The sequence below is a fragment of the Moschus berezovskii genome, chromosome 6 (assembly GCF_049115385.1).
Source record: "Moschus berezovskii isolate FMDL1 chromosome 6, NW_MosBer_1.0, whole genome shotgun sequence".
Classification (NCBI taxonomy): domain Eukaryota; kingdom Metazoa; phylum Chordata; class Mammalia; order Artiodactyla; family Moschidae; genus Moschus; species Moschus berezovskii.
In genome coordinates this window covers 16,382,623-16,409,072 of record NC_142465.1, presented here as the reverse complement: position 1 = coordinate 16,409,072, position 26,450 = coordinate 16,382,623, and the positions used below count along the sequence as shown (strand labels likewise).

General features: G+C 38.3%; 1 protein-coding gene across 2 annotated transcripts in view; it reads right to left on the bottom strand.

Moving 5' to 3' along the window:
- The window catches only part of TMTC2 (transmembrane O-mannosyltransferase targeting cadherins 2), a 461,860-nt gene that overhangs the window by 94,058 nt on the left and 341,352 nt on the right, over positions 1-26,450 (bottom strand). Inside the window, exon 9 of one of the 2 annotated variants that reach the window (XM_055396593.2) lies at positions 20,634-20,715. The exons of the other annotated variant lie outside the window; for it this stretch is intronic. Coding sequence (XP_055252568.1) covers positions 20,634-20,715 — 82 coding nt within the window. The remainder of the gene's footprint in view (positions 1-20,633; positions 20,716-26,450) is intronic. 2 annotated transcript variants of the gene reach the window in all.

Genomic DNA, 26,450 nt, shown 5'->3' with positions numbered 1-26,450 from the left:
ACAAGCTGGAATCAAGATTGCTGGGAGAAATGTCAATAACCTCAGATATGCAGATGACACCACCCTTATGGCAGAAAGTGAAGAGGAAATAAAGAGCCTCTTGACGAAGGTGGATGAGTTTGAGTGAACTCCGGAGGTTGGTGATGGACAGGGAGGCCTGGCATGCTGTGATTCATGGGGTCGCAAAGAGTCGGACACGACTGAGCGACTCAACTGAACTGAACTGACGAAGGTGAAAGAGGAAAGTGAAAAAGTTGGCTTAAAACTCAACATTCAGAAAACTAAGATCATGCCATCTGGTCCCATCACTTCATGGGAAATAGATGGGGAAACAATGGAAACAGTGACAAACTTTATTTTCTTGGGTTCCAAAATCACTGCAGATGGTGATTGCAGCCATAAAATTAAAAGATGCTTACTCCTTGGAAGGAAAGTTATGACCAACCTAGATAGCATATTAAAAAGTACAGACATTACTTTAACAACAAAGGTCCATCTAGTCAAGGCTATGGTTTTTCCCGTGGTCATGTATGGATGTGAGAGTTGGACTGTGAAGAACGCTGATCATTGAAGAATTGATGCTTTTGAACTGTGGTGCTGGAGAAGACTCTTGAGAGTCCCTTGGACTGCAAGGAGATCCAACCAGTCCATTCTAAAGGAGATCAGTCCTGGGTGTTCATTGGAAGGACTGATGTTGAAGCTGAAACTCCAATACTTTGGCCACCTCATGCGAAGAGTTGACTCACTGGAAAAGACTCTGATGCTGGGAGGGATTGGGGGCGGGAGGAGAAGGGGATGACAGAGAATGAGATGGCTGGATGGCATCACCGATTCGATGGACATGAGTTTGAGTGAACTCCGGAGTTGGTGATGGACAGGGTGGCCTGGCGAGCTGCGATTCATGGGGTCACAAAGAGTCAGACACGACTGAGCAACTGAACTGAACTGATGGCTTCAGAGTTAAAGGTAACATATAACAGATGAACAAAGAGTATTTCATCATTCACTGAAGCATAGACCTAAAATAAGTTATCCATGTTTGACAAGATAAATAGAAAGTCTTCTATCTCTGAATGCCCCAAATAATGATAAAAGGTGATTCCCAACTTTCAGTGTATTTGACACATATGGTATCACCCACCAATAAAGCATCCATAGATGTAAATGGCAACCCACTCCAGTGTTCTTGCCTGGAGAATCCCAGGGATGGCGGAGCCTGGTGGACTGCCGTCTATGGGGTCGCACAGAGTCGGACACGACTGAAGTGACTTAGCAGCAGCAGCAGATGTAAAATATCTGTGTTTATCCCTTACACTGACATAGAGATGATGACAGTGCAACGTGGTAGTCAGGAGAGTTTCAGTTCAAATGCTGCCTCTACATTAAATAGCATTGAAATCCTAGGTAATCTGCCTTATAGCATGATGACCTCACCTTCCTCATTACAACTGGAGAGAAGTAACCTCACCACTTAGCTTTTTTATGGGGATTAAATGAGATGCTATATGTTAATTTCTTAGGATATAAAAGCACTGAGTAAATGTTTGCACTATTATTATATTTGATGAATTCATTAAGGAAATAGAGTATTTAAGAGAAATCAGACAAGATGCCTTTCTCTACTTTTTATTCCTTTATCACATAATTTTTAATGTCTTAAACTTTACATATTGAGTTCTATTAAATAATTTTTGGATAATTATTTGATTCTTATAATAATTTTCCTATCTTTTCTACAGACTGAGCAGTAGACTAAGATGCTTATTCTTTCACATTTTGCTAAAGTATTAATTACTTCAAAAACTAATAGGCTTATTAAAGAAAACAAAATTAAAAATATTAAGCCTGCCCTCCCAAATTAACTGCACAAGTCCAAAAAGCTAAAATTCTTGACATTTTTCCTCATTTTACTTTACTTTTTTAAATTATATAGTTATTTTGTGTAATTTATGATTCTTCATGTACCATAATATATAATAGATAGTTGCTCCTGTTATTATTATTCTTTATAAATTTAATCTAGGATTTATAATATTTCCTCAAAAGGGAATAACCATAGTTTATTTAATTATTTTCCTTTTTGGGGCATTTAGATATTTAAAATTTTTTTTTCCTCTAATAGCAATGCTGTGCTCCAGTTACTTTGCTGATAACCTTAAACATAGAAAAAAATTAGTACTTTCCTAAGATATATTACCAAGAGAAGAATTACTGAGAATACACACTAGAGCAGCGGAAAGCGATTCATTGTTACTTAAATTTGATTTCTAATGAAATTGTATGTTTACCTATCTTTTAAAACTTGCTCTATTTCTTCTTTTGAGAATTATTTGTTATTCTTACTATACCCCTTAGTCTTTGTGTTCTGTTTCACTCATAGTTCTATAGAGTTTCTCACATCTTAAGTAGTCCTATCTTTTACCTTTTGTTTCTAAGTAAACTATTTCCTACCATGTAACTGTCCTTTAACTGTCTTCTTTTTTTGAAACACATAAATCATGTAATTTTCCCTTTATTTTTGGTTTGTAAGCTTAGCTAATTCCTTCCTTATTTCTTCATATTTTACTCCTGGGAAAGTTTTAATTCTAAAAGTCTGTGGAGAGTATCTCACATAAAATGCACTCTGGTATGAAGATTAAATTATATTAAATTACTAAACATATTGCTATAAAAGTGAATTTAAAAATAAAAAATCTTAGGCAAGAAGTAAATTGCTTCGAACAACATTTAGAAAGATCCTGTTCTAATTACACACCTGTGAACTGCCTGTACTGTCATTGAGCAATAAAGGCACACAAAACATTGATATTTTAGCAAAATGCTTTAGTCTGAAGCACTGAACGTAACTGGAATCTCCATGTAACTTTTGCTAAGGCTAAAAACATCTATTCATTTTCAATTAAGAAAATATCATTATTAGTTCCTTATTTAATTTTTAAAACTACTCTTATAATTTCTGAAGTGATTAAAAATGAAATGCTACAACACAACCAATCTCAGTTTACTGTCTTATCTTAATTATGAATAATAAAAGCAGCCACACGCCTCTCACCAGTTCAACCCATTAAATAGTTTTCAGGCTTTTTTAAGTGTTCACTGATGAAAAACCAAACCCAATATTTTAACTATTTCTACCTTTAACTATTTAAAAAGTGACTACTTTTTAAAATGAAATTTAATATATATAAATTATTCTGAAGAAAAATAGTCTATGATGGTTACAGTAGAAAGTTCTGGACTTAAAAGTTGAAAAAACTGTATTTTCAAGTTCTTCTCCCACCATGGACATATGTTGAAAATTTCTGATCTGAGAGTCACTTGAAAATTCTGAACTTCTACTGTTTTAGCCAAATGTAATTGCGATCCATTCCTACCTCACAAAGGTTAAATAATGACCAAACAAGATCAGTGTCAGAAAACACTGGGTAAGATCAGAAAATGTTAGACAAATGTAATAAGAAGTTTTCAGGATTCTAAACTTGTTGATAGTAATGATTTAAACAAAAAACAGATAATTATAGCCTTTAAAAAACTTCACACTTCTCTTTAGGCCCAAGATGAAAAATGATTAGCTCTCATAATTTGGATGTACTTCAGTTTGGATGTATATTCCCTGTGTTTCCCTTAGCATCTAACTATGGTTCTAGTTCTATCCTTGAACTATTCCCAGATACATGCTATACCTTCTCCTCAAGCATTTTCTCTGGTTTAATGTTCTTCATTGCATCCTCTCTCTTCTACACTTTTGTCTAGAGAACTCCTACTTATCATTTACATGCATCAGTCATAGCTCTCCTGCACCCCAACAACCCAGGTCAAGTCCACTTGTTGACAGTGTGTCTCCTTTTAATAACTAATTGTAATTATAATTAAATCATCATTTTTATAATTTGTGCCTCCCTTTCCAGTTTTCAGTCTACAGTGGGGCCTGTCTTATGCCCCACTGTACCTTGATGACACTGGGGAGAATCCTGCTGCCCCTTCCAACTCCCACCCAAGCACAGGGATCTCTCCATCTCCCTTGCCTCTTGTTTGTAGAAAAGTTCAAGTCTCCTCAGTCACAAAAGAGCAAACTCAAGTAGTTAATGATCAGGACAACTGAGTCACAGAATCTTTCAGTTTCTGATACACATTTTTGAGTTGTTTTACAGATATTATAACTAATTGCTCACTGAATTCTCCCGGCAAGAATACTGGAATGGGTAGCCATTCCCTTCTGCAAGGGATCTTCCCAACTCAGGGAATGAACCTGGTCTCTCCTACACTGCTGGCAGATTCTTTACTGTCTGAGCCATAAGAAAAGCCCCAACTATAACTACTATCAGAGGGGAAAGCTAACTGAATGACGACCACACCACAGCCATGGCATAGGCTGCTCTATCTTGAGCAGAACTGGCCTCCAGAGAAAGGAATTAACATTATTGTTCATAATAATTGATAACCCTGTGGGCGTCAAAATAATTGTAGCTTGCTCTGCTCATATATGTAAGCAGGCAACTAAGATTGTCAGCAAAGATACGCTACAGAGCCATGTCAACATCTACTACTCTAAGAATATGGTGCACTTATGTCAGCAGGAAATTTTAGAACACAGACTTTCACCCCTAATCTCATACAGACAGAATAAAGTGAAAGTGAAAGTGAAGTCACTCAGTCGTGTCCGACTCTTTGCGACCCCAGGGACTGCAGCCTACCAGGTTCCTCCCTCCATGGGAATTTTCAGGCAAAAGTACTGGAGTGGGGTGCCATTTCCTTATCCAGGGGATCTTCCCGACCCAGGGATCGACCTCCGGTCTCCCACATTCCAGGCAGACGCTTTAACCTCTGAGCCACCAGGCAAGTCCTAGAGACAGAATGCTGCTGCTGCGTCACTTCAGTCGTGTCCGACTCTGTGTGACCCCATAGACAGAACCCCACCAGGGTCCCCCGTCCCTGGGATTCTCCAGGCAAGAATACTGGAGTGGGTTGCCATTTCCTTCTCCAATGTGTAAAAGTGAAAGTGAAGTCGCTCAGTCGTGTCCGACCCTTAGCGACCCCACGGACTGCAGCCTACCAGGCTCCTCCATCCATGGGATTTTCTAGGCAAGAGTACTGGAGTGGCTTGCCATTGCCTTTCCGATATAGTCACTAGCTGTCTGTTAATGAAAGAAACAGAGACAGAGTAGTGTCTGACAAACGGAGATTTGTAAGACTCTTCTGCCCCTTTTCTGTTTGTCTATTTCTGTTCTGCTTAAACCTTATAGAAATGAGATCACTAGAACATTTAACCTAACTCCTGACTTACGCTCTACTGAATGCCCACAATATCTTGCCTAACCTGTTGATTCTTTCCCTAGATTAGAAGAAGAACGAATGATTAAATAGTTAAAGAATGACTAGCTTTCTATGCCCAGCAGCCCCCTTAGCAGTTCTTCAGGCAGACAACACAGGCAAGGTAACATCTGAAGAGATCATGAGGAGTCAGCTAGCCTGCATGCAATGGAAAAAGATGCAGAGTTTGACCTCTTGCCTTGATGATTCTCAGAGATCCGTCCCCCCTTTTGCCTTTAAAAACTATCACAGCTAAGCAGAATCTTCTGAGCTGCTTTCAGGACATGAGTCTGCCTTCTCCCCAGATAGTCAGCCTTCTGATTAAAGCAGCTTTTCCCTTCCACCAGTACATGCCTCTGGAGTATTGGTTTTTGAGCAGCAAGCAGTCAGACCCGAGTCTGGTAACAGTTATGGTGCCTGATAAATATTGAGTTGCAGGAGGAAGATCAGGATGGGTCACTATAGGGACTTCCCTAGTGGTCCCATGGCTAAGACTCTGTGCTCCCAATGCAGGGGCCCCAGGGTTCGATCCCTGGTCAGGAAACTAGATCCCACTTGCCACAACTAAGAGTTCATATGCAGCAACTAAAGATCCCACATGCTGCAATGAAGATCAAAGGTCCTGCATGCCACAACTAAGGTCCAACACAGCCAAATAGATAAATAAAATAAAATTTTAAAGTCTTAAAAAGGACTCATCATTATATAGCTGAATCCTTGGAAATGAACATCATTGAGAGAAAGGATCAATTATAAAGAAAAGGAGGCTAAAGTCTTTGCTCTTAGAAACATATGGTTAAGAGATAGATAGGAAAAGAAGAACCACCCAAGGTCTACATAAAAATGTACTTCTCATTAGAATTTCGGAGAAGGCAATGGCACCCCAGTCCAGTTCTCTTGCCTGGAAAATCCCATGGACGAGGAGCCTGGTAGGCTGAAGTCCATGTGGTCGCACAGAGTCAGACACGACTGAAGTGCAGCAGCAGCAGCAGCAGCATTAGAATTTATCACAATCTGCTCCCTTTTAATTTTTTATGCTTTGGTGATTAATATCTAGTGACTTGACATCTGTCCAAGATTTATGCATAGTAGGTACCTTATAACAGACATACGGATTTTAGTTTATCAGTCTACATCAAATTTACTACTATGCATTGTAAAAAAAAAATTATAAAATATTCTTTCTGACAAAATTGTCTCCCAGTAATCCTTTAAAACACAAAACAAGACCAAGAAACAAGGAGGGACTTGTCTTGACTTTCATTCTTTTGGCAGAAGCTTCCTGTTGGAGCCAAAAGAAAATTTATGGAGAATCCCTTTGCTAACAGGCACAGAAGAGACATCCAGGCACCAAATGCTCACTTATTAATAAATTAAATTCTATAAAGACCAGATATGATTTATTTTATGTGGACATGGATATTCACTGTAAGCTTGATGAGATATGAACACATTATACTAGTACCAATAGCATAGTTTGAAACCTATTTCTTTTACATTGCTTAAAATTTCTGATGAAAGACCAGTGAGAAATTAAGCATACATTAGTAACAATGCGAAATATGAGTTGGAAAACAATTTGGAAGCCCATATCAATCTTTTCACTTTACAGATGACTCTTAATCCCAGAGACTATATGTACCACGTAGGCTACATTTAATTAATTTATTAAACTAGTTTTATAAATCTTCTTAGCTTTCTTTCCTGAAAGTCAACACGAAGAAAAAAATGGCAGTTTCTAATGTAATCCCTTCTCCCAAGGCATAAAACCAGTGGGTTCAAAACACAAGTAACTTTATAATAACACTTTTAAATACTGCCTTCTAATTGCCATTGCAGTCACTCTAAATTCCTATAATATCCTCTGTCTAGTGCCAACTGGATGGCATATTTCAAGTCAAACGTACCATTAATAAGCCAAAAAACAAACAAGCAAACAAAAAAACCCCACAATCACCATGCAGAGCGACTTTCCAACAGAACAAAACTCACCCACTCTGGCATGCTCATTACCATTTGCAAAAGCATTAAAAAAAGACTCAGAACAACATTTAACATTTCATTTACATTACACAAATACTCATTTAACATTAATATTTCATTTAAACTTTTATTTTTAGGCTGAAGTGTCATTATTCATTCAGTCCATGGGCAGAAATACCATTAAGAATATCCATAACAGTAAGTGGGAAAAAAAGTGATATAAAAACCATAGTATGTATCCTCTTGGACAAGGAGTAATAACAAAATTTAACATAACAAATTTTCAGTCAGTTTTGGAACCTGTGTCCAATTTTAAAATTAACTGAGCTCAGCATTTATTGTGCATTATTGTGATATGGTAATATGCTAGACATTGATGGTGCAGAAATGAAAAATAGGTCCTTCCCGTTAATTACCTCAGAATTTTCTAAGGAAGGTAAATGTATAATTTCATTATAAATATTTACATCCCCACAACCACTCTGCAGCCTAAGTCACCATCATTCTTGCCTGTGAAATAGCAATTGAGTTCTCTTTGCTCTACTCTGATCCTTTTCTAATCTTGTCTCACCACATGGTTCCTTCCATTGCTCTTAAAATAAAAAGTGAACTCCTTAGCCTGGCTACAGAAACCTCCTGGGCTTGGGGGCTCTACCTCTGCCTGCTCTTCAGTCTCATCTCCTTCCACTTTTCCATCACGTTTAATAAGCTCTGGTCATAGTAGCCTCTTTTTTGCTGTGAATACAAACTTGCTCTTGCCTATGACCTTTGAACTTTGTTTCTTTGTCTGAAATGCTCATATCTGGCTCTTCAAAGTGTGGCAAGATTTAAAATATCAGCTGAGATTTCAAATATCACCTCCTTAAAGATGTTTCACCTGACTATTTGGTTTCAAGAATATTTGTACTCTACTTCCTATCACATCAACTTCTGTAAAGGACATCATCCTATTTATTATCTACATAGCACAACTTCCATTCTGAAAATAGACCAGTGCTTTGCATCTTATACAAATTAAAAGTAATAAAAACCCTTTGCTAAAAATGATGCTTTTGAACTGTGGTGCTAGAGAAGTCTCTTGAGAGTCCCTTGGACTGCAAGGATATCCAACCAGTCCATTCTAGCAGAGATCAATCCTGGGTGTTCATTGGAAGGACTGATGCTAAAGCTGAAACTCCAATACTTTGGCCATCTCATGCTATGAATTGACTCACTGGAAAAGACTGATGCTGGGAAGGACTGGGGGCAGGAGGAGAAGGGGACGACAGAGAATGAGATGGCTGGATGGCATCAGCGACTCGATGGACATGAGTTTGAGTGAACTCCGGGAGTTGGTGATGAACAGGGAGGCCTGGCGTGCTGTGATTCATGGGGTCGCAAAGAGTCGGACACAACTGAGCGACTGAACTGAACTGAAGAATTTTAAGTTGTGATTTATATGAACTTGACATTCTAAAACTACACAAAAGGGCTGACAAATCTGTTAGGGGACGTGCACTGATTGAAATCGCCCACCCTAGCCAGGCACCACAGTAACCATTTGCATGAGTTGTTTTACGACAGAATGTCCTGGTAAGGAACAGGGAACTAATAAGCCTCCACCAACCAGAAGAGTTCAGGAAAGGTCAAAAGGAGATACCATCTGTCCGACCACCTCCCAGAATCCTTCTCTCTGGCATCCATCTTGGCTGAACAAGGTGTGCACCACCAGGAAGGAGTCTGAATCAGAATGATGGCTAAAGACAACCCAGAAATTAATCCCATCACCATAAAACCCGAGACTGCGAGCCTTGTGCCAGAGCAGTTCTCCTGGGTTCCCTTACCCTCCTGCTCTCCACCCGGGCGCCCTTTCCCAATAAAATCTCTTGGTTTGTCAGCACATGTGTCTCCTCGGACAATTCATTTCTGAGTGTTAGACAAGAGCCCAGTTTCAGGCCCTGGAAGGGGTCCCCTTTCCTACAACAAATGCGACTCTGGTGGGATTCTTCTTCACTGAGACTCACATCCTGACCACTTGGGGTACTCAGGGGCCAGCTTGCCTGCCAATGTACCAGACCCAGCAGCCGCAACTCACACCCTTTTGTCCCTGGTCTCCTCCTGATGCGGACAACTGGCCAGAGTGCCCTGACCGGTAAGGAACAAGAGACTTTATTGACCTCTCTCCCCTTCCCTCTCCCTTTCCTCTCCTTAACCCTTCCCATCCTTCCCCGTTTTTCTAGTCCCCCAGTCCTGGATGCAGGAATCTTGTCGAATGGCCTCAGCCTGAAGCCTGATCATCTCCTCTTGGCAGAGAACTAGAATTCTGGTTCTGATTTCTGGTAGGGCCAAGTTCCAGTGCTCCCTTCTCTGGAGGCCCAGGGTAAAGTCCCATAATGCCTGGGTATCTACAAGTGGCAGGAGACGTCTGTAAGGCCACTCCTTTTGCCCCCCTCTCCCACCTCCTCCCCTTTCTTCTTTCAACCTGGCTTCCTTTCCTCCCTTTGAAATCTTTGAAGACCTGAGATATTTTCCTTTACTCTGTTAGTACTTGGATCTGAAGTTCTGTGTCTCTATAGAAGGTTTTCTGAGAGACTGTATTCTTGTATTTAAGGGAGTGTCTGATGAGGACAGCCAGGTCTATATGTGTGTTTAAACTCTGTGTTCTGTGATTTTTGATGGCCATTTTGCTTTGTCTGGCCACCATTTGGTTTAGACCAGCCACCATTTTGGTAGAACCTGATTTTCTTTCCCTGTCCCTTGAGACCAGGGCTCTCAGGAACACTTATCCAGACCATCTCTAACTCCTGAGATTGAGGGAAAATGGGAAAAAGCCTTTAAAAATTTTATTTATTCCAACTGTTTTTTTTTTTATAAACTAGTAAATTTTATATTGTAACATCTAATTCATGACTAAACTTAGAAAATGAAGCTAGATCTTGCACTGTGTCTGTCTAAATATGCCTTGGTATGTCTCTCTGGGTAATATTTTTGAGGTTAATTTGTAAATGAGCTCTCTTTAATTGGCTTAAAAAAAAGTAAGCATTTACAAATCAAATAATTCTAAATTAAACAGTAAATTCCAGGTTCAGGTGAACTGGGAAATATTCAGTATTAAATACCTGATATTAATGTTTGTTTGTCAACCTATCTAATATAGACATGTCCTAGAGTAATTAACATTAAGTAGAATATTTTCATTGTACCTAGGTTTAATATAAGTTAAATATTATATCTGTTACAAGGTTGTCAACAAGGAAATTACCTCGAGTGAAGAAACTTCTAAAAAAATGTAAATGAGATATAAGCTTTGATATAAACTCAATTAAGAATAATCATTCTCTGGAAATATCTGTCTAAAATAGTCTCTCTAGACTGGTGTAACGTAAATTTCTAAGGTTTGTGTTAAGTGTGCTAATTGTTGGAAGTCTATTGAATAGTTAGGTCATTTTCAATTAAAATAATATTTTGAAACATTTACTACAAAATCCTAATTTCCTTTTACAGAAAAACTAAAGAGATTTGGGACTATAAATGAATAATATTTGGTGCCATCCTAAAATGTTATAAGAAAGCAAGGGTTTTAGAAATTATCACTGGTATTTATGCTCACCAATCTATAAAATGCTAATGTAAAAGTTCTTGGTTGCTAAAGGAAAGTAGGAAGTGTGTTTTCAGTAAAAAAACAAAAAAAAAAGGTGTGAAAAAATACTAAAAAGAGTTATGCATGATCATGATTTTCTAAAATTGGATTACAATTAGTTAGTTAAATGGATTTTGTTAGGAATGATACAACCATAAAATAACTGGTTACAGCTAACTAGGTCCAAGATGGCAGAGCGGACTTTCACTAGACCTTAAGCCTTGGTATTTACACCCATTGTGACATATCAACAAGCTAAATGATACACCCATCAACATTGATTAAATGTGACCAAATGTTCTAAACCCATTTAATTGATCTTTTCAATAAAAATTCCTAAATCGAATTCTTTTGAAGTTCCTTTGACCTCTAGTTAACTTTGGGGTGCTTCAGAGGGCCCCTGAAACATCCCAAAGAGAGACAGTAAACTGTGTTTATTTGGTTGGCTAAATTACATGAAAAAGATTATCAAATGAGTAATAAATCCTCTCATGTTATAATGTAAATATTACTAATATAGATAGCCTAGAAATTATATGCAGCTCTTAACATTCTGATATGTCCTGGTATTTTAATGAAAAATCCAATGACTTCACAAAAGTCAACAAAGGACTGAATGAACCAGCGAATATGCTTATAACTTTCATGGTTTCAATCTGAAAAACTACAGGTTTGAATCTTGTGTTTTCCAGGAGAAAGGAAAACCTTCCTCTCAAACTAATTATGAAAATAATTTGGTAAAATTATACGTTATAAACAAAACAATTATATTTTCTCTATCTGACTCCTCCAGAAATTTGAAACTCTTAGGTTTCCAGTAAGTTTATCAAATGAGCTAAGAAGGTTATCTCACTAACAGGTACAAAAATCTCAAGGAATTTTTGAGACCTTCAAAAGGGAAGAATTCACCTAGATTTGTTAGGCAAAATCTGTGATAAGCCTTTGGTGTGAGTTTCCCAGCCCAGATTTATTTTAAAAGTTCAGTCTGAAATTCTATAAATGTTTCAGCAAAATAAAAAGTCTATGATCACTTGTGGTTATATAAATCATCAGACCAAAATTGGTGAGAACAGACCTATTTTGCAAATAAGCTAGCCTTAATTAGGTTATATTTTATAAAAATGAGGGTAATTTTAGGGAGAAAAAGATGTTTCAATAAATGTTAAATCCCAGTTTGTTAAGGGAGGTCTGCACATAGTAAGACTCATTTCTTGGATAGTTCTTTGATGCTATGTGATATTAATTTAAATTTTAATTGAATTCTTTTTTTTTTTTTTAGGATTTATTTATTTTTTTGCATTACAATAGTTTAATATGAACAATCAGAACTAATTAACAGTATAACAATATTTTACAACTGAAATAATTAAACTATAAAATTACTACATAAAACAGGTCTGATCTAGCTTATTTACTTTCTATAATCTCTTCAGTGCTGCAAAACCATTTATTTCTTTTTTTTTTTCATGTTTTAATAAACACTTCGTCTTTTTGTATTGCTTTCTTTTTCATCACAATAATAGAAATATAACACCATATATCACTGTAAAACACATTTCCACATAAATGCTGATAAGCACAAAATATTTTTCATCATTTACATTTTAACTGTAATAATATATGGCAGGATTAAAGCTGCATCCATCATGTGTCTAACTAACCTTGCTGTAATGAATTTTTAAATGTAATGGTTTCTGTCGCAAAGTAAAATTGTACATAATGTCTAGTGACACAGTACGCTGGTGGATGGGTGGTTTTGGAAAATGGAAATGCAACTTCATTTTTAATTAGATTTATAAACTTCACCACCTCCTTAATTGAATTCTTAAAGAACACCCTAAGTTTGTTTCTGAAGCTTATCTCAGTAATCTATCTGTGGATGAAGATCAGATGCCTCATGCCCTGCAACCAGGACTGGAAAAAGACATAATTTAAGGGACTGTCTCCAACCTGAATGGAAGGACTTTTTTATCAGGTACTCTTAACTAGCTCAGGCACAATGAAACTGAAGGGAAATTAACTCTTAGATTAGTTCCCACTTCCAAAGGCCCCTACACTGGATTGGTCTATAGAGAAGACAGCTGACCTGATCTCACCTTAAAATGATGCTCAAACAGAGGAGAAACTACGCTACACCAGGATGAGAAGGTGACGACATCAGAGGTGGACAGCTTACCCAAGATGCTGGACCTGATTCGTATGATCATTTATAATGTTATCTTGATTTCTTAGACCTTTGCATATAAATCAAATGCTTTTCTATCATAGGACTCATCCTATGCTAGTTTTAGAAATCAATCCAATTGTTGGGTTTGTGGCCAATTACCTGTGTCTAGTTCTGGGTTACCTTGGTAAATTTCTCTACTACAAGACTCTAACCTGTTGTCCCTGAGAAAATTTACTTTAAAAAAAATTACAGTCATATTCAGGTCACTGTGATATTACCAGATGGGATCCCTTCACCAGGCCAATTAATAATGCCTGCTCTGACTCTGGCCATAAATTTGAGCTTTCTTCTATTACTCAAGCTCAATCAGAGCAACAAGAAAAGTTTCAGCAGAGGAGAAAAAAAATCTCCCACAATTATGGGATGGATTTATATAGATAACACCAGGCTATGGTAATTTAGGTTTAAAGTCTCCTCAGGGTTGGAAACAATTAAATCATACTAAGGACAACAAGAGATCTTTTCAAGAAAATTAGAGATATCAAGGGAACATTTCATGCAAAGATGGGCTCGATAAAGGACAGAAATGGTATGGACCTAACAGAAGCTGAAGATATTAAGAACAGGTGGCACGAATACACAGAAGAACTGTACAAAAAAGATCTTCACGACGAAGATAATCATGATGGTGAGATCACTCACCTGAAGCCACACATCTTGGAATGTGAAGTCAAGTGGGCCTTAGAGAGCATCACTATGAACAAAGCTAGTGGAGGTGACGGAATTCCACTTGAGAATTCCTGAAAGATGATGCTATGAAAGTGCTGCACTCAATATGACAGCAAATTTGGAAAACTCAGCAGTGGCCACAGGACTGGAAAAGGCCAGTCTTCATTCCAGTCCCAAAGAAAGGGAATGCCAAAGAATGCTCAAAATACCGCACAATTGTACTCATCTCACATGCTAGAAAAGTCATGCTCAAAATATCCAAGCAAGGCTTCAGTAGTATGTGAACTGTGAACTTCCAGATGTTCAAGCAGGTTTTAGAAAAGGCAGAGGCACCAGAGATCAAATTGCCAACATCCACTGGATCATGGAGAAAGCAAGAGAGTTCCAGAAAAACATCTATTTCTGCTTCATTGACTATGCCAAAGCCTTTGACTGTGTCGATCACAATAAACTGTGGTACATTCTGAAAGAGATGGGAATACCAGACCACCTTACCTGCCTCCTGAGAAACCTGTATGCAGGTCAGGAAGCAACAGTCAGAACTGGACATGGAACAACAGACTGGTTCCAAATAGGAAAAGGAGTACGTCAAGGTTGTATATTGTCACCCTGCTTATTTAACTTCTATGCAGAGTACATCATGAGGAACACTGGGCTGGAAGAAGCACAAGCTGGAATCAAGATTGCTGGGAGAAATATCAATAACCTCAGATATGCAGATGACACTACCCTTATGGCAGAAAGTGAAGAGGAACTCAAAAGCCTCTTGATGAAAGTGAAAGAGGAGAGTGAAAAGGTTGGCTTGAAGCTCAACATTCAGAAAACGAAGATCATGGCATCTGGTCCCATCACTTCATGGGAAATAGATGGAAAAACAGTGGAAACAGTGTCAGACTTTATTTTTTTGGGCTCCAAAATCACTGCAGATGCTGATTGCAGCCATGAAATTAAAAGACGCTTTCTCCTTGGAAGGAAAGTTATGACCAACCTTGATAGTATATTAAAAAGCAGAGACATTACTTTGCCAACCAAGGTCCGTCTAGTCAAGGCAATGGTTTTTCCCGTGGTCATGTATGGATGTGAGAGTTGGACTGTGAAGAAGGCTGATCACCGAAGAATCGATGCTTTTGAACTATGGTGTTGGAGAAGACTCTTGAGAGTCCCTTGGACTGCAAGGAGATCCAACCAGTCCATTCTAAAGGAGATCAATCCTGGATGTTCATTGGAGGGACTGATGCTAAAGCTGAAACTGCAATACTTTGGCCACCTCATGCGACGGGTTGACTCACTGGAAGACTCTGATGCTGGCGGGAGGAGAAGGGGACGACCGAGAATGAGATGGCTGGATGGCATCACCGACTCTGTGGACATGGGTTTGAGTGTACTCCGGGAGTTGGTGATGGACAGGGAGGCCTGGCGTGCTGTGATTCATGGGGTCGCGGAGAGTCGGACACGACTGAGTGACTGAACTGAACTGAACTTTGCCAACAAAGGTCCGTGTAGTCAAGGCTATGGTTTTTCCCGTGGTCATGTATGGATGTGAGAGTTGGACTGTGAAGAAAGCTGATCGCCGAAAAATTGATGCTTTTGAACTGTGGTGCTGGAGAAGACTCTTGAGAGTCCCTTGGACTGCAAGGAGATCCAACCAGTCCATTCTAAAGGAGATCAATCCTGGGTGTTCATTGGAAGGACTGATGCTAAAGCTGAAACTGCAATACTTTGGCCACCTCATGCGACGAGTTGACTCACTGGAAAAGAGTCTGATGCTAGGAAGGATTGGGGGTGGGTGGAGACGGGGACGACAGAGAATGAGATGGCTGAATGGCATCACTGACTCGATGGAGGCGAGTTTGAGTGAACTCCGGGAGTTGGTGATGGGCAGGGAGGCCCAGCGTGCTGTGATTCATGGGGTCGCAAAGAGTCGGACACTAGTGAGCGACTGAACTGAAGGACAATCAGTCTAGTATCACCAGAAAACTGGGCTATATGCCTTATAGGTGGTGCCAGTATATAATTTCCCTGGAAGATAAAAATTCTACAGAGTAGACCATGTCAGATGACCTAAGATATACTGGGCCACATCTAATGGAAGCTCTTAACTTAAGTCTTACTTGTGATTTTACTAATACTGCTGGCTATGTTATTTGTATTTCGCCTGTTTTACAAAACTGCTGTTTCGTGCACTGCCAAATGTGTGACTGAGGCCTCTGACAGAATAATATATAGTTCCATATGAGATCAATGATGGTAACAGTATAACTCTAGATATGGGAAGAAGCAACAAGAAGAAATATTTTCCTGGACCAAGAGGCTAGTAAGACAGGTGGTCCAGAGAATTTTGGATACTGTTTTATGGACTAGTCCAGTAACAGCACATTGAGTGGCCTATCAATAAAATCTTTGTCAAACCTGAGAAAGGACATTCTCAGCACCATATGATAAAATGGTCATGAAACGCCCCCCTCAAAATCATGGTCAAGTTTATAAGCAAAAAGGGTCTCTGTCAACTGAAGACTGACACTTGTCATCTACATCTAGAAAGATTAAATCATGGCCACTGCAACTAATGACTTTCAATGCCCCTGAAAGTAGTTCAGGGTGAAAATCAGGAATAAGGCACTCTGTGCTCTGGGAAAAACTGGCAGAACAGGCCTTTAGATAATTAGATCTTTTCAGGAGAAGATTTTATGAGTTCCAATTCTTGCATCTTCTCATACCTAGAGAAACACTGATGTCATTAATGGTGACATCTGCTTTGGCTATTAAGAAAAATTTTACAACTAAAAGTCAAAATAGAGTAGCTATGGTTCAGAAATCCTGGGAAATAACTATTTCCCAGATATCCTGAGAAATGATATTATGGGTGTAATTTAAGATTAGACGTTGTATTGCTAAACACTTGAGTTTTCTGAGTCATGTCAGGCTTAGAGGCCACCATTTTCAAACCAATGTCTGCTGGAAGCTAGTAACTGCAACCTTACTTTTTATAAAACTAGGCAACTGGCTACCTGGCTACAAGTCTCCCCGAAGTGCCAGGTCCAGACTGGGTTTCAGGCCTATTCTTCTAAAAAGAAATGAGATTTATTTTGTCTATTAAAATTCCAGTTATCTCTCCTCCAGCTACTTCTAATTGGGTCTGTTACAACAAAATGGCAGACCAAGGGATTGAGATTTTAATCATACAAGGCTCAGATCTAGGACTTGGAACTCAGGAATACTTCCAATTCAGTGTCTCTTCTGAAAGCTGAGGCAGTCCTATGCCCCATTTTGTCAGGAAGTTATCACAGTCATAGTTGCCCAGTTCCCTAAATTAAAACTGAGCAGGACTCTGTGGGGCTCTGGAGTACAGATCTGCTGTGTGTTCTCCATTTCTTATCTGTAGGATATAAGCTTCATTCAGCCTCCTTGACCTTCCCTGAGTTCCAGTGGATGGATTCAAACAAGTGCTAATCAGGGAAGGGAGGGGATACAGAAACAGAGGAGAAACAATCAAATGGTGGTACAGCCTTGAGACAGGCTCCTGGTTTCTACTCAAATAAATATGCATAACAATGTCTTTGAGTTCCTCTACAGAACTGGAGCCCCTACCCAGGTGGAGGATGGTGACTTTAGACTAAATACAAGACTCCTGGAGCATAGCTCTGTTGCTTCACCACCAACCAATCCAAAAAAAAAAAAAAAAAAGTCACAAACCCTGCAGCCCTCACCCCAAATGTTGCCTCCTGTTCCTGGGGACCAGTGATGACAATCCTGTTAGGTATCCTGTTTGGCCCTTTTCTATTTCATCTCTGAGAGGAGCCAACAGTTTCAAACTAAATTGCTGTTATTACCAGGGTGAATGTTGGTTTCAGTCAAAAAATACTTGATTTAGATCTAGTAGAGAGAGACTTCCGCTCTGCTGGGCAGGACTATGCCCAGGTACAGCAGGAAGAAGTCACAGAAGAAAGAGACCTCCGCCCCAATTCCCAAGAATTATCTTGAGTATGAAATGAAGTCTCTCAGGGGGAAGCTGTTAGGGGGAAGTTCGCTGATTGAAACCACCCACCCTGGCCAGGCACCACAGTAACCATTTGCATGAGTTGTTTTACGACAGGAGGTCCTGGTAAGGAACGGGGAACTAATAAGCCTCCACCAACCAGAAGAGTTCGGGAAAGGTCAAAAGGAGCCACCACCTGTCTGCCCACCTCCCAGAATCCTTCTCTTTGGCATCCATCTTGGCTGAACAAGCCATGCACCACCAGGAAGGACTCTGAGTCAGAATGATTGGCTAAGGACAACCCGGAAACTAATCCATCACCATAAAACCAAGATTGCGAGCCACGTAGCAGAGCGGTTCTCCTGGGTTCTCTTACTCTCCTGCTCTCCACCCGGGCGCCCTTTCCCAATAAAATCTCTTGCTTTGTCAGCACATGTGTTTCCTCAGACAATTCATTTCTGAGTGTTAGACAAGAGCCCAGTTTCAGGCCCTGGAAAGGGTGCCCTTTCCTACAACAAATCCAAAATAGCCATCTACCTACCCAGCCACCTTGTGTCTGTCTACAACAGATGCTTTGTGTCTATCTAATTGTGTCTTTTTACAATGTTGTGAAAAGAAATGGAATATATATTATAGGAGAAAAGCAATGACGGCTATCAAGGGAGCCAAAATTTAGTTACTTACAACTAACTTGGGCAAAAACTTCATCTCTCTAGGTTTCAATCTACTGATTTGTACATCAGAGGTTACATTAGACAAATTTAAAAGAACTTGTCAGTTCTAAATTTTACTCATTTGAAGCAGACTTCTTTTAAATAAAAACTTTAATATTCCCTTAAATGTACATTTTAAAATAACTTGAGCACAGGGAGATAGGAATATCAGGCACTCAGTTATGGGCTTCCTATCCATTTGTAGTTATTTTGTCTTAACTACTCTTTTTTGATGCCCTATTGTTTGACTCCTTTCCATTTCCTATTCCAGAGTGGGGAAATATTGAAACTATTCATAAAAGCATATTTAATTATGCAGTCATCCCTCTCTTAGAAAACAAATGTACTTCTAATAATGGCTATATGCCAAAAATTTTTAAATAACCAAAGAGTACTAAGAAGAATTAGTTTTACACATGCATTTACAGAACATTTATCACTATTTTCCTAATAACATATACAATAAAGAATCTATTGTATTTTCTGTTAAAACTAAATCCAAAAATTTCTTCTGAAAGGAATACTCCCTATTACCACCCCAGGAAAAAGAAATTCAGGAGAATATTGAAATATAAAAAATAAATTAAAAGGTTAGTAGTGGGTAAAGACAGAGAAGTCAGAATAAGGGAGTTAACTCTTAAAATTAATAGTGTTTTTTTTCCCCCAATGGCATTTCAAATGAACCAATAATGAAGTTTAAAGGAATTGGTTGTGAAAAACCTAAAGTATATAATAAAATTAAAGGAAAGAAGCTTAGACAATGCAGTAAGTAGAATTAGTTTGAAGTACAGAAAATGCAAGCAGAAAGATAGGATTTTAAAAAATAATAATAAAAAACCTATTTCATAAAATGACAAGAGGTCTTTCAGCACTCCAAGAAAATAATCAGGGAATTACTTCAGTTCTGCAGGGGTACCCAAAACAGTATGCATGAGAAAACCCTAATTTAAAATACTTCATATAAGAAAAACTGAAAAAATAAACTAAATTCTGCAGTAAACTTAAATCAGTTGACTACTATCTTAACGTGGCAATAAAACTGCATTGTGAAAGAAAGTCAGGGGTGGTGGTGCAGTTAGTTGCATGAAATTCCATGCTGTGCTATGCTGAAAAGAAAATGTCACAACCCTACATTTATAAACATATACACACAATATATATAAACAAATGAACTGATGGTTAATTAAGTGTATCCTCCATTTTTTAATTTTCATTTTACACACTCATAGCCCATCATTGATTCATTTTTACCAGCTGGAAAATGAGAGAAGGAGTGCAATATTATACAAATATATTAGTTTTATTTCCTCAAGATATTTCATTCCCATTCATCTTTAAGTTTTCATCACCTGATAATAACTTAACTCATCAAAGTCAATAATGGTCAAAAAAATTCTTTTTCCAAGGGATCAGCAAAAGTAAATGCTTTTCAGCTCCTTGAAAGCTATTGAAAATGCAAATAAGATAGAAATCAGTACATCTTACCTGACACCAAACCAGCTATATACATCTCCTCATCTAACACATGACTCACTACTAATGACAGTGTGGAGTGTAACAGAGTTGTTATATAAGTTCATTCTGGACTGGTTAAGATAATCTGAGGGTAAACCCAATGAAAGACACATCCTTTATAGTCTACAGTTTTTATCCTTGACCCCAATCTCAGGCCTTTAGAGGCTGGGATACCTCCAAATCTTCCAGAAAGCAAGATTTTGTGGGCAAAATGTAAGCCTCTAAAACTTCAAAATATTACATTCAGTGAGTAATACATTATCATTTAGAATGAAAAGAGAACTAATATTAACATTTTAATTATGTACCATGCATCAGGCAAGGAGTGAGATGATTTGCTTATGAGATCTCATTTAAACTCCAAACTGAACTGGGGAGGTGGGGAGGGACTGAAAATACCTTTCACTACTAAGTCCTACAAAAATAACTAAAGGAAAACATAAGGCATAGCCCTTGTTACCATGACTGCTTTGAACAAGAAGGGAAGACTACAACTCAAGGCTATATCTGCAATGGCGAAGTCAATGTCCTCTCAAAGTGTCCTTTATCAGTGCAACCTGAATCTCATATCAGCATTCATCATAATTGTGGGGGACATGGAAAAAACTATCAACCACTCACCATAATGCATGTAACAGTTTCCTTTGGTGGGGTCCAGCTCAATAGCCTTCAAGAAGAACTTTTCAGCCTCACTCTTACGACCCTTGAAAAACAGAGAAAATGGATGATTCAGCAGCACATCATGAAGGATTCTTCACCTCCTGGGCCCGTATGAGGTAGACTAATGTCTACCTGGTACTCATCATCAAAAACCAGTGCTTTGTTTTTATCTAAATGGGATGACCAAGCAGAATGTGTTGAGAGAGAAGACTGAAGTCAGAATCCTGGAACAACATCAAGATTAGAAGAAGAGACAATGAGAATGAGTTCATCAAAGATGTCACAGAGAAGAACCAGGACAGCAAGAGAAAAAAGGGAAAAAATGGTTTCACGGAAACCAAAAGGATAAGAGACTTTCAGGAATGGTGGGAAATGTGTTTTCATTTTCTGTTTTATTTTCTCCCTTCAATTTACGTTGTCGACATTCATTCATTCATTCTTCCTTGTAAAGAATGATGATCATTTTAGCTTTTGAGATGATTTGTCCTAATGTTTACTTTATATAGGAAGAAACTAAGTCACAAATACTGTTTATCCTTGCTGCTGTCGCTCAGGACTAACTACATCAGGATTTAGTCTAAAGCTAGATCTTCTCCCTAGCTACAGTTTTAAGTAAACGTTACCATCAATCTCAGAAGAAACTAAGCAAAAAGTAGGAGCAAAGGCTTATATATAATAAACTGATTTTTCATGAAATAATAGCATAATCCCGGCAGATTCTAAAACTAGACATTCTTTGCTGTGTTGTAGCTTCTGAACCAAAACTGCCTACAGTGTAACAAAAAGGGGGTGACTCAAGGTAACAGAACAGTCCAAAGAAGACCCTTCCTGAAAAAGCGCTGTCCTGTACGGCAAGGGTAAAATGAAGATCTATGTTAACTGGGTGGAAGCAAGCCATGGGTGGTGCCCGGAAGCTGTGGGTCTATAGAAAAGAGAAACAATCTCATCTGATCATTCCTTCTAATTCATACACTGTCTACCACATTAGCTTCATGTGATGTCTTTCTTTCCCCTTCACAAATATATTTTTAAACCACTTAAATTATCTCCTTAACAGGAGATAATTATTCCAAAGATAGAGGTATATGATTAACCTAATATTCTACATTTTATGCAACTTTGACTCATGTCTCCAAAAGACCTCTCCTTTTTGTTTATTCATTTCACTTAAAAAGTTTATTCTGTTGCTCTTTTATTCAGCCATTATTCCAGCAGCTAGTGATAACTATACAATCAGACCACTGACTTTCTCTTTCATTTTACTAATGCTACTCATGTCAATAACTCCTGTATAACATAAGAAACATTTGGCCAAATATCCAATAATTAAATATTAAAAATTCTCCTATGATATTTCTCACAGTGTTTTAAATTCAAAGGAAAGCACAAGCAAAATACTTGCTACACATAATACCCTTTGTTGAAGTTAGTAAGAATTAGCAAGAATCTTACCAAGATAGGATCCCCTAAATGATTAAATAATTGTGATGAACTAGGCAGTCTATGATATGAGCTAAGAGCACAGATTTCAGGAGGCAGAGCAGCTCTCATACTTTTGTAGCTAAATGACCCTTGGAGAATAATTTCATCTATTAGCTATAACTTTTTCTATTACAAAAAAAGAGGGCAGGTGGAGCACAGAAGATTTTTTAGGGCAATGAAACTATTCTGCATAGTACTATAATGAAAGATAACATGTCATTCTACATTTGTCAAAAACATATAGAATACACAGCACAAAGAGTGAACCCTAATGTAAACTATGGCCTTTAATTAATAATAATGTGTCAGTATTGGCTCATCAGTTGTAACATGTACAAGACAAGTTCAAGTTAACACAACCAGAGAAGTATAGGAGGAAAAGAGACTATATGCCAATTCAATATCTTCTGCTCAATTTTTTTGTAAACCTAAAACTAAAACCTAAAACGAGCACTTATTATTTTTTAATATGATGATAATAAAATCTATTTCATGTGATTACAGAATTATCTGAAAGGATACACATGAAGTAGTTGTTACAGTAGATAGGCATATTCTACGCTTATAATAAATGTTCAGTTCAGTTCAGTCGCTCAGTCGTGTCCGACGCTTTGTGACCCCATGAATTACAGCACGCCAGGCCTCCCTGTCCATCACCAACTCCCGGAGTTCACTCAAACTCAGGTCCATCGAGTCGGTGATGCCATCCAGCCATCTCATTCTCTGTCGTCCCCATCTCCTCCCGCCCCCAATCCCTCCTAGCATCAGACTCTTTTCCAGTGAGTCAACTCGTCGCATGAGGTGGCCAAAGTATTGGAATTTCAGCTTCATTTGTAGAGTGTTGTTATTGTTCATTCGCTAAGTTGTGTCTGACTCTGTGACCCCATGCACAGGCTCCTCTGTCCTTCACTCTCTCTTGGAGTTTGCTCAAATTCATATTCCTTGAGTTGGTGTTGCAATCCAACCATCCCATCCTCTGTTGCCCTCTTCTCTTCCTGCCCTCAAACTTTCCCAGCATTAGGGTCTTTTCCAATGAGTTGGCTCTTTGCATCAGATGATCAAAGTACTGGAACTTAAGCTTTAGCACTGGTCTTTCCATTGAATATTCAGATTTTATTTCCTTTAGGATTGACTGGTTTGATCTCCTTGCTGTCCAAGGGACTCTCAAGAGTCTTCTCCAGCACCACAATTAAAAAGAATGAATTCTTCGGTGCTCAGCCTTCTTTAGTGTCCAGCGCTCACATTCATTCATGACTACTGAAAAAACCATAGCTTTGAATATATAGACCTTCATCTGCAAAGTGATGACTCTGCTTTTTAAAATGCTGTCTAGGTTTGTCATAGCTTTTCTTCCAAGGAGCAAGCATCTTTTAATTTCATGGCTGCATTCACCATCTGCAGTGATTTTGGAGTCCAAGAAAATAAAATGTCACTGCTTTCACTTTTCCCCCTTCTATTTGCTATGAAGTGATGGGACGGGTGCCATGATCTTAGTTTTTTGAATACTGAGTTTTAAGCCAGCTTTTTCATTCTCCTCTTTCATTCTCATCAAGAGGCTCTTTAGTTCCTCTTCACTTTCTGCCAATAGAGTGGCATCATGTGTCTATCTGAACCTGTTGCTCTTTCTCCCAGCAATCTTGATTCCAGCTTGTGATTCATCCAGTCTGGTATTTCATATGATGTACTCTGCATATATATACATACATAGTATGCAATAAAATACAGAGTTCTGAATGACAAACACTGTATCTTGCTTTATTCAGAGCCTCAAAACACATGGTCAGTTTTTAAATCATCACTGGAAAATAATATACTAAGAATTGCACAAGATAATAAAAGAAAGATACAAAATGGAAACTATCATTGTTAAAGAGTCTGGACAAATGTTTTATGCAAAAATATAAAGGCGTCTGTGAACTTTATTCCACTTAAGTTTTAAGGACAGAAGAGAAGAAAGTGGCTCACTTACCACTGTCATGGTAAACAGTGTCGTAAAATCCTTATGTGTATGGTCCACTGGCAAAGCAGCAGTGGTGGTGGTGTAGTTGCTAAGTCATGACTGACTCTTGCAACCCCATGGACTGTAGCCCACAAGGCGCCTCTGTCCATGGGATTTTCCAGGCAATAACACTGGAGTGGGTTGCCATTTCCTTCTCCAGAGGATCTTCCAGAGCCAGGGATTGAACCCGGGTCTCCTGCACTGCAGGAAGATTCTTTACTGACTGAGCTAAAGCAGCAGTATATAGCTTTAAAAAATAAATCAGAATTCAAAGGCCAGTCATCTCAGGTTACTCAAATGAACCAGGTTATTACAAACAGTGAGCCCTACCACCTCCTAGATGCAAAACAAATACATTGAAGGCCAGAACATTCTTTTTTGTGGGAAGCTGCAAACCACCAAGTAAAAACCTGTCTTCCTACTTTGATCACTATTTAGTCAAGTGCCAAATTATGTGGAGAATAAAAGTCTCAGGAGAGTATATAAAATTTAAGATTCAGCCAGACGCATAAGCCAACCAAACACACACATCACTGGATCATAGGAAGGGTGGTAGGGAGGTAACACTAAGTTTAATCAAGTTTACTCTTTTCACTCTTACTATTTTAGAGGGACTTCGGTTAAAAAAGTAGAGAAGAAAAAATCATGTCTCAGCAGGTTTTTCTTGGCATCGTTTAGATTATGTCAGCATTTCTACAAGCAAGTATTATGGAATTTTCTCTGGTTATACAAAACCCCTCATATCAAGCATCCTTACTCATTGCGTGTATTGTCTGGGGTGTTTGGACATTTGTGGTGATTGAGAAAACCAAGAAAAAGGGACTGTGGTCAGTGTGAAAAATAAGGGAAATGTGAGTGGAGTGGCTTAGTTTCCACTGCCAAGTCTATGACTTATTTGCATATTCATTTGTTTTTTTAAATTTAAAATTTTATTGAATTCCTTTTGCTGTGCTAAGTACTAAGGATATAACCATTCAACTGAACCACACAGAATGTCCCTTGCAAGTCCGAGTTGCAGGAAGCACATAGAAAACAAGTAAGCCAATAAGCAAGGGAGTCAGCCGCAGAGAACTGAGGGCTAACAATGACTTTCTCTGATTCTCATTGAGGAATCTAGCCTGGAGCCGAACAAGCCTCTGTTTGAATATTGCTGCCTCTATTTATTTAGCTGTGTGACTCTGAGTATCTTTTGTAACATCTCTGAACCTCTTTTTCCTCACTGGGAAAAATGAACATAATACCAATTTTGAAGGGTTGCTAAAAACTGTTAAGTCAAGTGGAAATTACTGGTTTCAGCAATTTTATATAATCATCTGAGATTTTTATTTTCCTCAGAATTTGGCACTTGAGTAAACAGTGATCAAAGGAGAAAGATGGGTTTTTTCCTTGGTGGCATAGAAAGCTCTGACATTCTTTGATTTTTCTCCTATTTCCTCAAAAAAAAAAAAAAAAATTCTTTCCACCTTGAAGGCCACTATCTAGTTCCTAATTACCAAAATTCAAAAATACTCTGTAGAACTTTATGTCACGGTAGAAACTAAGCTTCACAATTTTCCTATAAAATGTCTCCCATTCCTATCACTTTCCCCTTCCTCCAATAAAAGACTCTTCCAGCTCACATCTTCAATGTTACTATATATTTCAGATTTCCTGACTTATAAAGTTTGCAGCACTTAACTGAGTATGAAAAAGACAGACTCGAGATTAGTATCATTTAAATTCATGAAAAAAAGCATCCTCAATCAGAACCAGGCTTGGTCAGGTCCTATTCTGATTGGTAGCAGTAAAACATACACATTAACGTAAATATTCAGTAAAGTTTAGGTAGCCTATTCTACAGCGTAAGATTAGTTCTCAGCGCATTTATTTTGTTTTCTAATTAAACTGGATGCTACTTTCCCTGTTCAGAAACAGGTGCCCACCTGAGCATGTATACAAGGTAAACAGTGTAACTTTCAACAGCTGATCAATGCTTTTTCCAACTACAAAATAAAGCAATATAAAAATAGATACTTAATATTTACACATACACAATTCCTCCCAAACCCAGAGCTCCTACTTAAGGAAGCACTCAGGAATATTAAACATGAGAGAATTATATGTTATCAATGGCTTCATTTTTAAAAGTTGACCATACACCAATTTTTTAACTTATTTTTAGTAGCAAATCACTCATTGTATCTACCTCCCTACACACAAGTGTGTTTTGATGCCACAGCTTAGAACTGCTATTTTACTGAATGACCTGAAACATCAAGATTGTACATTCTTGCATATATATATTTATAATGTAAGTA